General features: G+C 40.3%; 2 protein-coding genes across 18 annotated transcripts in view; both read right to left on the bottom strand.

Annotated features, from left to right (window-relative positions):
* Positions 1-15,179, bottom strand: part of LOC112259872 (Fc receptor-like protein 5) — a 237,826-nt gene that overhangs the window by 39,963 nt on the left and 182,684 nt on the right. The gene's annotated exons all lie outside the window — the stretch shown is intronic.
* LOC112260979 (basement membrane-specific heparan sulfate proteoglycan core protein) overlaps positions 1-15,179 on the bottom strand; it is a 203,310-nt gene that overhangs the window by 42,288 nt on the left and 145,843 nt on the right. For 9 of the 10 annotated variants that reach the window (XM_042328227.1, XM_042328220.1, XM_042328223.1 and 6 more), the window contains one exon: positions 9,411-9,695. In XM_042328227.1, the coding sequence (XP_042184161.1) occupies positions 9,411-9,695 (285 nt within the window). Of the gene's footprint in view, positions 1-9,410; positions 9,696-10,379; positions 10,656-11,189; positions 11,466-15,179 lie in introns of all 10 variants that reach the window. The other variant, XM_042328228.1, reaches the window with a different exon arrangement.

Genomic DNA, 15,179 nt, shown 5'->3' with positions numbered 1-15,179 from the left:
AATGCACAACACATCTGGATACCTGCCTGGTAATTCAGCTGATGCTGTAACATTGTGATAAAAGTATATTTTACATATGTTGACTCCATTCAGTTAGAATTTACATACATTTATATAAAGACGAATGCAGTCAGAGCAACAATCTTTCCAAAGTAGGATCTGACTTCAGTAAGTAGTACGGTAACTATTATTTTAGACATATAAACAATATATGCAAAAGTATGTGGACACACTTTCAAATGAGTGGATTCTGCTTTTTCAGCCACACCCGTTGCTGACATGTGTATAAAATCAGGCACACAGCCATGCACTCTCCATAGACAAACATTGGCAGTAGAATGGCCTTACTGAAGAGCTCAGTGACTTTCAATGTGACACCGTCATAGGATGCCACCTGTCTAACAAGTCAGTTTGTCAGATTTCTAACATGATAGAGCTAACCCGGTCAACTGTAAGTGCTGTTATTGTGAAGTGGAAACGTCTAGGAGCAACAACGGCTGCAATATGGTAGGCCACACAAGCGCACAGAACGGGACCGCCGAGTGCTGAAGTGCGGAGCTTGTAAAAATTGTCTGTCCTCCATTGAAACACTAACTACTGCATTCCAAACTGCCTCTAGAAGCAAACTCAGCTAAATCAATGTTCGTCGGGAGCTTCATGATATGGGTTTCCATGGCCGAGAAGCCGCACACAAGCATAAGATAACCAATACAATAGAGCAGGGAACAGTTCAGTAGATTAGGGTACAGTGCAATAGAGTAGGATACAGTACAGTTGAGCAGAGTACAATAGAGTAGGGTACAGTAGAATAGAGTACAGAAGAGTAGGGTACAGTATAGTAAATAAGGGTACAGAAGAGTACAATAGAGTAGAGTACAGTAGAGTAGGGTACAGTACAGTAGAGTAGGGTACAGTACAATAGATCACAGTACAATAGAGTAGGGTACAGTTCAGTAGAGTACAATAGAGTAGGGTACAGTACAGTAGAGTACAATAGAGTAGGGTACAGTACAGTGGAGTCCAGTAGAGTAGGGTACAGTACAGTAGAGTCCAGTAGAGTAGGGTACAGTACAGAAGAGAAGTATGTAGTAGTAGTAATGTTTTGGTCAAATGTTTGTCAATGTTTGGGGTCTTGGAGTGATAGAGCTAACCCAGTCAACTGTAAGTGCTGTTATTGTGAAGTGGAAACGTCTATGAGCAACAACGGCTGCAATATGGTAGGCCACACAAACAGTACAGTACAGTACAATAGAATAGGGTACAGTTCAGTAGAGCACAGAATATAGAGTAGGGTACAGTTCAGTAGAGCACAGTACAATAGAGTAGGATACAGTTCAGTAGAGCATAGTACAATAGAATAGGGTACAGTTCAGAAGAGCACAGTAGAGTAGGGTACAGTTCAGGAGAATAGGGTCCAGTACAGTAGAGCACAGTACAATAGAGTAGGGTACAGTTCAATAGAGTACAATAGAGTAGGGTACAGTTCAGTAGAGTACAGTACAATAGAGTAAGTTACAGTTCAGTAGAGCACAGTACAATAGAGTAGGGTACAGTACAATAGAGTACAATAGAGTAGGGTACAGTTCAGTAGAGTACAGTACAATAGAGTAAGTTACAGTTCAGTAGAGTACAGTACAATAGAGTAGGGTAAAGTTCAGTAGAGCACAGTACAATAGAGTAGGGTACAGTTCAGTAGAGTAGGGTACAGTTCAGTAGAGTACAATAGAGTAGGGTACAGTTCAGTAGAGTACAATAGAGTAGGGTGCAGTTCAGTAGAGCACAGTACAATAGTGCAGGGTACAGTACAATAGAGCACAGTACAATAGAGTAGGGTACAGTTCAGTAGAGTACAATAGAGTAGGGTACAGTTCAGTAGAGTACAGTACAATAGAGTAGGGTACAGTTCAGTAGAGCACAGTACAATAGAGTAGGGTACAGTACAATAGAGTACAGAAGAGTAGGGTACAGTATAGTAAATAAGGGTACAGAAGAGTACAATAGAGTAGTGTACAGTACAGTGGAGTACAGTAGAGTAGCGTACAGTACAGTAGAGTAGGGTACAGTTCAGTTGAGCACAGTACAATAGAGTAGGGTACAGTTCACTAGAGTACAGTACAATAGAGTAGGGTCCAGTTCAGTAGAGTACAGTACAATAGAGTAGGGTACAGTTCACTAGAGTACAGTACAATAGAGTAGGGTCCAGTTCAGTAGAGTACAGTACAATAGAGTAGGGTCCAGTTCAGTAGAGCACAGTGCAAAACATTCAATTAGAGTACAGTAGAGTACAGTTCACAGGAGCACAGTACAATAGAATAGCGTAGAGTACAGTGGAGCACAGTGCAATAGAGTAGGGTACAGTTCAGTAGAGCACAGTACAATAGAGTAGGGTACAGTACAGTAGAGTATAATAGAATAGGGTGGAGTTCAGTAGAGCACAGTACAATAGAGTAGGATACAGTACAGGAGAGCACAGTACAAAATAATAGGGTATAGTTCATTAGAGCACAGTACAATATAGTAGGGTACAGTAGAGTAGGGTACAGTAAAGTAGAGTACAGTACAATAGAGTAGGGTACAGTACAGTAGAGTACAGTACAGTACAATAGAGTAGGGTACAGTTCAGTTGAGCACAGTACAATAGAGTAGGTTCCAGTTCACTAGAGTACAGTACAATAGAGAAGGGTCGAGTTCAGTAGAGCACAGTGCAAAACATTCAATTAGAGTACAGTAGAGTACAGTACAGTGGAGCACAGTACAATAGAGTAGGGTACAATTCAGTAGAGCACAGTACAAAAGAGTAGGGCACAGTAGAGCAGAGCACAGTGCAATAGAGTAGGGTATAGTTCAGTAGAGCACAGCACAATAGAGTAGGGTACAGTACAGTACAGTAGAGTACAGTAGAATAGGGTACAGTTCAGTAGAGCACAGAATATAGAGTAGGGTACAGTTCAGTAGAGCACAGTACAATAGAGTAGGTTACAGTTCAGTAGAGCATAGTACAATAGAATAGGGTACAGTTCAGTAGAGCACAGGGCAAAACATTAAATTAGAGAACAGTATAGTACAGTTCAGAAGAGCACAGTAGAGTAGGGTACAGTTCAGGAGAGTAGGGTCCAGTACAGGAGAGTACAGTACAAAATAGTAGGGTATATATCAGCAGAGTACAGTACAATAGATTTGGGTACAGTTCTGTGGAGTACAGTACAATAGAGTAGGGTACAGTACAGTAGAGCACAGTACAATAGAGTAGGGTACAGTTCAGTAGAGTACAGTACAATAGAGTAAGTTACAGTTCAGTAGAGCACAGTACAATAGTGCAGGGTAAAGTACAATAGAGCACAGTACAATAGAGTAGGGTACAGTTCAGTAGAGTAGGGTACAGTACAGTAGAGTACAATAGAGTAGGGTACAGTACAGTGGAGTCCAGTAGAGTAGGGTACAGTACAGTAGAGTCCAGTAGAGTAGGGTACAGTACAGAAGAGAAGTATGTAGTAGTAGTAATGTTTTGGTCAAATGTTTGTCAATGTTTGGGGTCTTGGAGTGATAGAGCTAACCCAGTCAACTGTAAGTGCTGTTATTGTGAAGTGGAAACGTCTATGAGAACAACGGCTGCAGTATGGTAGGCCACACAAACAGTACAGTACAGTACAATAGAATAGGGTACAGTTCAGTAGAGCACAGAATATAGAGTAGGGTACAGTTCAGTAGAGCACAGTACAATAGAGTAGGGTACAGTTCAGTAGAGCATAGTACAATAGAATAGGGTACAGTTCAGTAGAGCACAGGGCAAAACATTAAATTAGAGAACAGTATAGTACAGTTCAGAAGAGCACAGTAGAGTAGGGTACAGTACAGGAGAGTAGGTTACAGTACAGGAGAGCACAGTACAAAATAGTAGGGTATATATCAGCAGAGTACAGTACAATAGATTTGGGTACAGTTCTGTGGAGTACAGTACAATAAAGTAGGGTACAGTACAGTAGAGCACAGTACAATAGAGTAGGGTAAAGTTCAGTAGAGTACAGTGCAAAACATTCAATTTGAGTACAGTAGAGTACAGCAGAGTAGAGCACAGTGCAATAGAGTAGGGTATAGTTCAGTAGAGCACAGAACAATAGAGTAGGGTACAGTACAGTACAGAACAGTACAGTAGAATAGGGTACAGTTCAGTAGAGCACAGAATATAGAGTAGGGTACAGTTCAGTAGAGCACAGTACAATAGAGTAGGGTACAGTTCAGTAGAGCATAGTACAATAGAATAGGGTACAGTTCAGTAGAGCACAGGGCAAAACATTAAATTAGAGAACAGTATAGTACAGTTCAGAAGAGCACAGTAGAGTAGGGTACAGTACAGGAGAGCACAGTACAAAATAGTAGGGTATATATCAGCAGAGTACAGTACAATAGATTTGGGTACAGTTCTGTGGAGTACAGTACAATAGAGTAGGGTACAGTACAGTAGAGCACAGTACAATAGAGTAGGGTACAGTTCAGTAGAGCATAGTACAATAGAATAGGGTACAGTTCAGTAGAGCACAGGGCAAAATATTAAATTAGAGAACAGTATAGTACAGTTCAGAAGAGCACAGTAGAGTAGGGTACAGTACAGTAGAGCACAGTACAATAGAGTAGGGTACAGTTCAGTAGAGCATAGCACAATAGAGTAGGGTACAGTTCAGTAGAGCACAGTACAATAGAGTAGGGTACAGTTCAGTAGAGCATAGTACAATAGAATAGGGTACAGTTCAGTAGAGCACAGGGCAAAACATTAAATTAGAGTACAGTAGAGTACAGTACAGTGGAGCACAGTACAATAGAGTAGGGTACAATTCAGTAGAGCACAGTACAAAAGAGTAGGGCACAGTAGAGCAGAGCACAGTGCAATAGAGTAGGGTATAGTTCAGTAGAGCACAGCACAATAGAGTAGGGTACAGTACAGTACAGTAGAGTACAGTAGAATAGGGTACAGTTCAGTAGAGCACAGAATATAGAGTAGGGTACAGTTCAGTAGAGCACAGTACAATAGAGTAGGTTACAGTTCAGTAGAGCATAGTACAATAGAATAGGGTACAGTTCAGTAGAGCACAGGGCAAAACATTAAATTAGAGAACAGTATAGTACAGTTCAGAAGAGCACAGTAGAGTAGGGTACAGTTCAGGAGAGTAGGGTCCAGTACAGGAGAGTACAGTACAAAATAGTAGGGTATATATCAGCAGAGTACAGTACAATAGATTTGGGTACAGTTCTGTGGAGTACAGTACAATAGAGTAGGGTACAGTACAGTAGAGCACAGTACAATAGAGTAGGGTACAGTTCAGTAGAGTACAGTACAATAGAGTAAGTTACAGTTCAGTAGAGCACAGTACAATAGTGCAGGGTAAAGTACAATAGAGCACAGTACAATAGAGTAGGGTACAGTTCAGTAGAGTAGGGTACAGTACAGTAGAGTACAATAGAGTAGGGTACAGTACAGTGGAGTCCAGTAGAGTAGGGTACAGTACAGTAGAGTCCAGTAGAGTAGGGTACAGTACAGAAGAGAAGTATGTAGTAGTAGTAATGTTTTGGTCAAATGTTTGTCAATGTTTGGGGTCTTGGAGTGATAGAGCTAACCCAGTCAACTGTAAGTGCTGTTATTGTGAAGTGGAAACGTCTATGAGAACAACGGCTGCAGTATGGTAGGCCACACAAACAGTACAGTACAGTACAATAGAATAGGGTACAGTTCAGTAGAGCACAGAATATAGAGTAGGGTACAGTTCAGTAGAGCACAGTACAATAGAGTAGGGTACAGTTCAGTAGAGCATAGTACAATAGAATAGGGTACAGTTCAGTAGAGCACAGGGCAAAACATTAAATTAGAGAACAGTATAGTACAGTTCAGAAGAGCACAGTAGAGTAGGGTACAGTACAGGAGAGTAGGTTACAGTACAGGAGAGCACAGTACAAAATAGTAGGGTATATATCAGCAGAGTACAGTACAATAGATTTGGGTACAGTTCTGTGGAGTACAGTACAATAGAGTAGGGTACAGTACAGTAGAGCACAGTACAATAGAGTAGGGTAAAGTTCAGTAGAGTACAGTGCAAAACATTCAATTAGAGTACAGTAGAGTACAGCACAGTAGAGCACAGTACAATAGAGTAGGGCACAGTAGAGCAGAGCACAGTGCAATAGAGTAGGGTATAGTTCAGTAGAGCACAGAACAATAGAGTAGGGTACAGTACAGAACAGTACAGTAGAATAGGGTACAGTTCAGTAGAGCACAGAATATAGAGTAGGGTACAGTTCAGTAGAGCACAGTACAATAGAGTAGGGTACAGTTCAGTAGAGCATAGTACAATAGAATAGGGTACAGTTCAGTAGAGCACAGGGCAAAACATTAAATTAGAGAACAGTATAGTACAGTTCAGAAGAGCACAGTAGAGTAGGGTACAGTACAGGAGAGCACAGTACAAAATAGTAGGGTATATATCAGCAGAGTACAGTACAATAGATTTGGGTACAGTTCTGTGGAGTACAGTACAATAGAGTAGGGTACAGTACAGTAGAGCACAGTACAATAGAGTAGGGTACAGTTCAGTAGAGCATAGTACAATAGAATAGGGTACAGTTCAGTAGAGCACAGGGCAAAATATTAAATTAGAGAACAGTATAGTACAGTTCAGAAGAGCACAGTAGAGTAGGGTACAGTACAGTAGAGCACAGTACAATAGAGTAGGGTACAGTTCAGTAGAGCATAGCACAATAGAGTAGGGTACAGTTCAGTAGAGCACAGTACAATAGAGTAGGGTACAGTTCAGTAGAGCATAGTACAATAGAATAGGGTACAGTTCAGTAGAGCACAGTACAATAGTGCAGGGTAAAGTACAATAGAGCACAGTACAATAGAGTAGGGTACAGTTCAGTAGAGTAGGGTACAGTACAGTAGAGTACAATAGAGTAGGGTACAGTACAGTGGAGTCCAGTAGAGTAGGGTACAGTACAGTAGAGTCCAGTAGAGTAGGGTACAGTACAGAAGAGAAGTATGTAGTAGTAGTAATGTTTTGGTCAAATGTTTGTCAATGTTTGGGGTCTTGGAGTGATAGAGCTAACCCAGTCAACTGTAAGTGCTGTTATTGTGAAGTGGAAACGTCTATGAGAACAACGGCTGCAGTATGGTAGGCCACACAAACAGTACAGTACAGTACAATAGAATAGGGTACAGTTCAGTAGAGCACAGAATATAGAGTAGGGTACAGTTCAGTAGAGCACAGTACAATAGAGTAGGGTACAGTTCAGTAGAGCATAGTACAATAGAATAGGGTACAGTTCAGTAGAGCACAGGGCAAAACATTAAATTAGAGAACAGTATAGTACAGTTCAGAAGAGCACAGTAGAGTAGGGTACAGTACAGGAGAGTAGGTTACAGTACAGGAGAGCACAGTACAAAATAGTAGGGTATATATCAGCAGAGTACAGTACAATAGATTTGGGTACAGTTCTGTGGAGTACAGTACAATAGAGTAGGGTACAGTACAGTAGAGCACAGTACAATAGAGTAGGGTAAAGTTCAGTAGAGTACAGTGCAAAACATTCAATTTGAGTACAGTAGAGTACAGCACAGTAGAGCACAGTACAAAAGAGTAGGGCACAGTAGAGCAGAGCACAGTGCAATAGAGTAGGGTATAGTTCAGTAGAGCACAGAACAATAGAGTAGGGTACAGTACAGTACAGAACAGTACAGTAGAATAGGGTACAGTTCAGTAGAGCACAGAATATAGAGTAGGGTACAGTTCAGTAGAGCACAGTACAATAGAGTAGGGTACAGTTCAGTAGAGCACAGGGCAAAACATTAAATTAGAGAACAGTATAGTACAGTTCAGAAGAGCACAGTAGAGTAGGGTACAGTACAGGAGAGCACAGTACAAAATAGTAGGGTATATATCAGCAGAGTACAGTACAATAGATTTGGGTACAGTTCTGTGGAGTACAGTACAATAGAGTAGGGTACAGTACAGTAGAGCACAGTACAATAGAGTAGGGTACAGTTCAGTAGAGCATAGTACAATAGAATAGGGTACAGTTCAGTAGAGCACAGGGCAAAATATTAAATTAGAGAACAGTATAGTACAGTTCAGAAGAGCACAGTAGAGTAGGGTACAGTACAGTAGAGCACAGTACAATAGAGTAGGGTACAGTTCAGTAGAGCATAGCACAATAGAGTAGGGTACAGTACAGGAGAGCACAGTACAAAATAGTAGGGTATATATCAGCAGAGTACAGTACAATAGATTTGGGTACAGTTCTGTGGAGTACAGTACAATAGAGTAGGGTACAGTACAGTAGAGCACAGCACAATAGAGTAGGGTACAGTTCAGTAGAGTACAATAAAATAGAGTAAGTTACAGTTCAGTAGAGCACAGTACAATAGTGCAGGGTACAGTACAGTAGAGCACAGTGCAATAGAGTAGGGTACAGTTCAGTAGAGTACAATAGAGTAGGGTACAGTTCAGTAGAGTACAGTACAATAGAGCAAGTTACAGTTCAGTAGAGCACAGTACAATAGTGCAGGGTACAGTACAGTAGAGCACAGTGCAATAGAGTAGGGTACAGTTCAGTAGAGTACAATAGAATAGGGTACAGTTCAGTAGAGTACAATAGAGTAGGGTACAGTTCAGTAGAGTACAGTACAATAGAGTAGGGTACAGTTCAGTAGAGCACAGTACAATAGAGTATGGTACAGTACAATAGAGTACAGAAGAGTAGGGTACAGTATAGTAAATACGGGTACAGTAGAGTACAATAGAGTAGTGTACAGTACAGTGGAGTACAGTAGAGTAGGGTACAGTACAGTATAGTAGGGTACAGTACAGTAGAGTACAATAGAGAAGGATACAGTACCATGTAGTACAGTAGAGTAGGGTTCAGTACAGAAGAGAAGTATGTAGTAGTAGTAATGTTTTGGTCAAATGTTTGTCAATGTTTGGGGTCTTGGAGGGTTGGAACCCCCCTGTTGTCTATGCATCTCAATACTCTACTCTTTTTCCTGAAGTGTCCACAACCCACATGGTGGTCCTCTGTAACACAGTTGGTAGATTATGGCACATGCAACATTAATATGTAGATGTGCTGCCCGTGTTATAACAGACACCATAATGGCACAGATACAAAGATGAAACCTCTATATAAATGTTTTCCTTTATGTTCAAATATGAAGTTTAGGAGTCAGTGTACAGGACAGAATCCTTTCAATAGAAATACAGTGTGTATATAAACAATTACTCTGTACTAAACTTATTTAACAATATGTTTGTTATTGCTTTGGAGTTTGGAGACTTCACAGAACAACACTGTCCCAATACTTTAACGAAGAATTCTGACACAATATAAATAGTGTCCATCTTTATGACAAAAAACACAAAGTAACTCACCTTCTACAGTGAGAGTGACAGGATCACCTGGTTGTGAAGATGTGGGTCTAGACACTCTGTTCCCTTCACACCAGTAGAGACCCTGGTCAGACTCAGCAGCTCTACTGATGGTGAGGGTGTTTCCTGTTATAGTGTGTCTGACAGACTGGGACACTACATTATAATTCCTGTCTTTGTACCACTGATAGTTCCATCTACTGGCATACGTCACTGAACACATCAGAGTAACTGTCTCTCCAGTGAATGCAGGGTTTGGCTTCACAGTCAGAGTAGTTTTGGGAAGAGCTGTGAAAAAAATGCACAAAACATCTGGATACCTGTCTGGTAATTCAGCTGATGCTGTAACATTGTGATAAAAGTATATTTTACATATGTTGACTCCATTCAGTTAGAATTTACATAAATGTATTTAAAGGCAAATGCAGTCAGAGCAACAATCTTTCCAAAGTAGGATCTGACTTCAGTAAGTAGTACGGTAACTATTATTTTAGACATATAAACTATATATGCAAAAGTATGTGAACACACTTTCAAATGAGTGGATTCTGCTTTTTCAGCCACACCCGTTGCTGACATGTGTATAAAATCAGGCACACAGCCATGCACTCTCCATAGACAAACATTGGCAGTAGAATGGCCTTACTGAAGAGCTCAGTGACTTTCAATGTGACACCGACATAGGATGCCACCTGTCTAACAAGTCAGTTTGTCAAATTTCTACCATGCTAGAGCTAACTGTAGTCAACTGTAAGTGTTGTTATTGTGAAGTGGAAACGTCTAGGAGCAACAACGGCTGCAATATGGTAGGCCACACAAGCGCACAGAATGGGACCGCCGAGTGCTGAAGTGCCGAGCCCGTAAAAATAGTCTGTCCTCCGTTGAAACACTAACTACTGCGTTCCAAACTGGATACAAGAGTAGCTGTTTCAAATGTACCTGTTATAGTGATACTGACTATAGTGAACTTACCAGTGACACTGATGGTGACGACAACACTGGGTTGTGACCTCTGTGGCCGATCTGTCCTCAGCCCCTCACATCTGTACTGACCAGCCTGACCAGTCTGAGTGATGGGGATGGTGATATCTATGGCTTTACTGGTCTGACTGGGAAGGTGATGGTTGTCTCTGAACCAGCGGTACGTCCAGTCTGTGTAGTCTGATATGTCACACTGCAGAGTGACTGTCTCTCCAGGGTAGAGGAGACTCTGTGGAGTGACTATCTTCACTGAGGCCGTGGGCAGAGCTGTGGAAACAGTTATTTGAAGACAAATGCAGTCAGAGCAACAATCTTTCCAAAGTATGATCTGACTTCAGTAAGTAGTACAGTAACTATTATTTTAGACATATAAACTATATATGCAAAAGTATGTGGACACACTTTCAAATGAGTGGATTCTGCTTTTTCAGCCACACCCGTTGCTGACATGTGTATAAAATCAGGCACACAGCCATGCACTCTCCATAGACAAACATTGGCAGTAGAATGGCCTTACTGAAGAGCTCAGTGACTTTCAATGTGACACCGTCATAGGATGCCACCTGTCTAACAAGTCAGTTTGTCAGATTTCTGCCATGATAGAGCTAACCCGGTCAACTGTAGGTGCTGTTATTGTGAAGTGGAAACGTCTAGGAGCAACAATGGCTGCAATGTGGTCGGCCCCCCAATGAAAAATTGTCTGTCCTCGGTTGAAACACTAACTACTGCGTTCCAAACTGGATACATGAGTATCTGTTTCAAATTACATTGTTATAGTGATACTGACTATAGTGAACTTACCAGTGACACTGATGGTGACGACAACACTGGGTTGTGACCTCTGTGGCCGACCTGTCCTCAGCCCCTCACATCTGTACTGACTCACCTGACCAGTCTGAGTGATGGGGATGGTGATATCTATGGCTTTACTGGTCTGACTGGGAAGGTTATGGTTGTCTCTGAACCAGCGGTACGTCCAGTCTGTGTAGTTTGATATGTCACACTGCAGAGTGACTGTCTCTCCAGGGTAGAGGAGACTCTGTGGAGTGACTATCTTCACTGAGGCCGTGGGCAGAGCTGTGGAAACAGTTATATGAAGACAAATGCAGTCAGAGCAACAATCTTTCCAAAGTATGATCTGACTTCAGTAAGTAGTACAGTAACTATTATTTTAGACATATAAACTATACATGCAAAAGTATGTGGACACCCTTTCAAATTAGTGGATTCGGCTTTTCCAGCCACACCCGTTGCTGACATGTGTATAAAATCAAGCACACAGCCATGCACTCTCCATAGACAGACATTGGCAGTAGAATGGCCTTACTGAAGAGCTTAGTGACTTTCAATGTGACACCGTCATAGGATGCCACCTGTCTAACAAGTCAGTTTGTCAAATTTCTACCATGCTAGAGCTAACTGTAGTCAACTGTAAGTGTTGTTATTGTGAAGTGGAAACGTCTAGGAGCAACAACGGCTGCAATATGGTAGGCCACACAAGCAGACAGAACGGGACCGCCGACTGCTGATGGTGAGGGTGTCTCCTGTTATAGTGTGTCTGACAGACTGTGGTAGTACATTATTGTTAAGGGAATTTTGATCAATAATGACTAATTATGTATACATTTCAATCAGGACTGACTATAGAGAATAGAACTATAGAGCCTTTCTACCAGTGTCAAGAAGAGACGGAACATTTAGAAAACGCTGATGTCATTTTCAGTTTATAACCTGTGATAAAATGTATCATGTTCAGTTCTCACGACAATAAACGCAGCTGGTTGATTTCAAAGACTGGTCTCTGTCCATTTTATACAAATAAGGGTCATACAAACTCTTATGAATTGACAGAGTGATTAATTTTAATTGGGTATTAAAACAGCGGAATATAATTCCTGTAACAATTGGTCCTTCGAACGCCGGATCTAAATACCCGTCTCTGCCATCTGAAGGTTTTACGCCGAAAATCGTGCACGAGCGGGTCTGGTCCCGTTATTTAAGACCTGGCCTCTGAATTGAGGGTGAAAAGACCAGACCGGTGTACACCCCAGACCGACAGGGACAGTGACTAGATCCAACGAACAGTGCTTTTCCCAGTCAGCGGCAAGGTCAGTAGCCTTTATTCTCGAATTTGGGAGGAATTATTTGGGATATTTTTTTATTAAATGTTCTAAAGGAGTTTGGATTTAATCAATGATAGGTGCTTGAATATTCTGAACAAATACAATGGGTTTCTACTTTGTATTTTAACCAAAATCGATAGGAAGGAAACAGGTCTGAAATTGACCTGTGGTAAGGTGCACTACCATAAATAAACTAGAGCTTAATAAATCCTGGTTTTGCAAGCCAGGAGGTTATTAAGGAGGGAGATAGTACGTATTGGATGATAGGATGGTCGTTCTGTACAAATAGGATAGCCATTAATTCAAAAGACATACCTAAATAAAGTCTTAACCTGAGTAGTCTATCTGTATATGGGAAGTAGTCTGACTATGAAGAAGTAGCAGATAGATATATTAAAACAGGTGAGGATAAATTAGGCTTGGTGAGAAGGCAGGGTAATTCTAGGCGAACAGAAAAATTGAACCTGTACAATGCTGAAAGAAATTAATGTCCAAAGAGGAGGAGAGGGAAACTTAGTCTAGAGTAGTGAGATATGAGATATTAACGTTGAAAGTCCCAAGGAGAATATCATACGGGTGAAATGTAAAGTCCGATCAAAAGTCAAATCTATTGACGAAGTTTCCAGAAAGGAGAAATACATATAGAAACCCATACACATTGATTATCATTAAAGAGACACACACATAGTCAGACAGAAGAGCTAACTAAAATAACTGTGTAACGATAAATACACTTAAATAGGTCATAGAAATATATACACAGACAATCATGAGAGGCATATTCGCCTGAGATTAAGACGGGATATTAAATAGGTGCTGGGGGATAGGACGGTGATCTTGTATTAACTAGGCGTGGAGAGACAGGAAGGGAATTATATGCGGACAAGATAACTTGAATGGTCATTTGAATTGTGGGAGTATTGATCATCGTTCCGATTCAACAAATAGTACTGAAATATCCAAATGAGGAGGAGAGGGTAACCAAAATCTAGAGAAATGGGATAAAAGTCAAATCTATAGACAAGAGGTTCCATGCGAGAGGGAAGCCTAAGAAATAGTGGCGTGAGATAACGATTATTAGCGTTCTTTAAAAGCCCTCTGACACAACCAGAAAATAAGATATGAACTATGGATTTACGACCCCTGGGCTTATAGATGTGTAGGTAAGACCTAATATCTGATTCAACAGTCAAAGCTATTGATAAGGTTTCCATAAAGGAGAGAACACAAATAGAATTCCAAGGAGGTCCCGGAACTAACGGGAGATTACCGTTATAGGAGAACAAAGAGAATGGAAGGGAGGCGTTCAAAATCTGACTTAGACAAAGAACCTGAATAGAAGCTGATATTACTAAAATAGTCAGGAAGGGTTTTAAATTAGGAACATTTTCGGAGAATTCTCTGTGTCGAAGTTCGCGACTAAAAACAATTATAATAATATAGTTATTGGCGGGGAAACTCAATCATTTCAATAGCGGGACACTAAAGGTTCGTATTTCAGCTTTGAAACCGATAGACTAAAATTGATTTTAGATTGTAATTCATCTATTTGTATGTTTTGCCTGAAAAAATATGGTCACTAGTGTTTGTATAAGATATTAACTGAACGTATTAATATGTTGTTTAGATTGAATTGAAAGAAGAATTCATTCAAAATAATGGCGAGACAATTTCGATGTAATACGCTATTTTGCCGAAAATGATCTGCTAGAATAATGTATTGAGATGGGAGTCGTATTTAAATAAATGTATCATAGAAGAGAAAGTCACCTAAACCTGGTTAAATGTAGGGAATAACGGAGAGATACGATACAGTTTTGTTCCACCAGGATGATACATATTTTTTTACGAATCGACTGACATACGATAAATTTAGCACATAACATGGTACGTTTAAATGTTAGGGTATAGAAAGTTGAGAGGTTTGGTTGGTTTTTGGGGCGACAATTTGGAGATAGACTGAATGAGTTACATGAAACATCGAGGGATTTAAAACAAATGATGTTAAGGGATTATCATAATTATTAGGGTTCGTTTATTGTAGTAAACTTTTGGGTTAAGGGGATTACCCTGTTCCCAGAGACAAGATATCTTAAAGGGGTACACTCACATATGGAAATATTAGGAGTTTTAATTAGACAAGTGAATAATGTATTGGCAATAGAGTCGTAATTAAAATGCTAAGTCAAAGACGAGACAGTTACTTAAATCAAATAAATTCTAAATAATAATGAAGAGACAATTACGATAGATTTATGCCCATTGAAATGTTCTTATAAATTTAGCGAATTGAAAGATGAGAGATGTTGATTGATGTTGTAAATTCTAATTCAGGATTCAACAGATGTGATAAATTAGGTTTGGTTTATCGAACCCGTACTACTGTTGCTGCAGACATTATTATTTACTATTCATTGAAAGTCGTTGCGGCTCGGTTGAGCACTTGTTGATGACATCACTCGCAAGGCACTTTTGTCGCCACGGAAATGATTTTGTGACTGGGGGTAACAGAGAAAATTGTTTGCTGACAAAAGTGTTTTGTTTATTTGGTTACTGGTTATGGTCTATTTTAGGGTTTGATTTAACTTAATTAAACATTGTATTCTGGTGTGTTTAAGTGGGATTCCTTATTCCGGGACGGATGGAAATTATCTAAAATATGTAAATT

Source organism: Oncorhynchus tshawytscha, linkage group LG10 (genome assembly GCF_018296145.1).
Source record: "Oncorhynchus tshawytscha isolate Ot180627B linkage group LG10, Otsh_v2.0, whole genome shotgun sequence".
NCBI lineage: Eukaryota > Metazoa > Chordata > Actinopteri > Salmoniformes > Salmonidae > Oncorhynchus > Oncorhynchus tshawytscha.
Note: the sequence above shows the minus strand (reverse complement) of the source record. Positions and strands in the feature narration are given on the sequence as shown.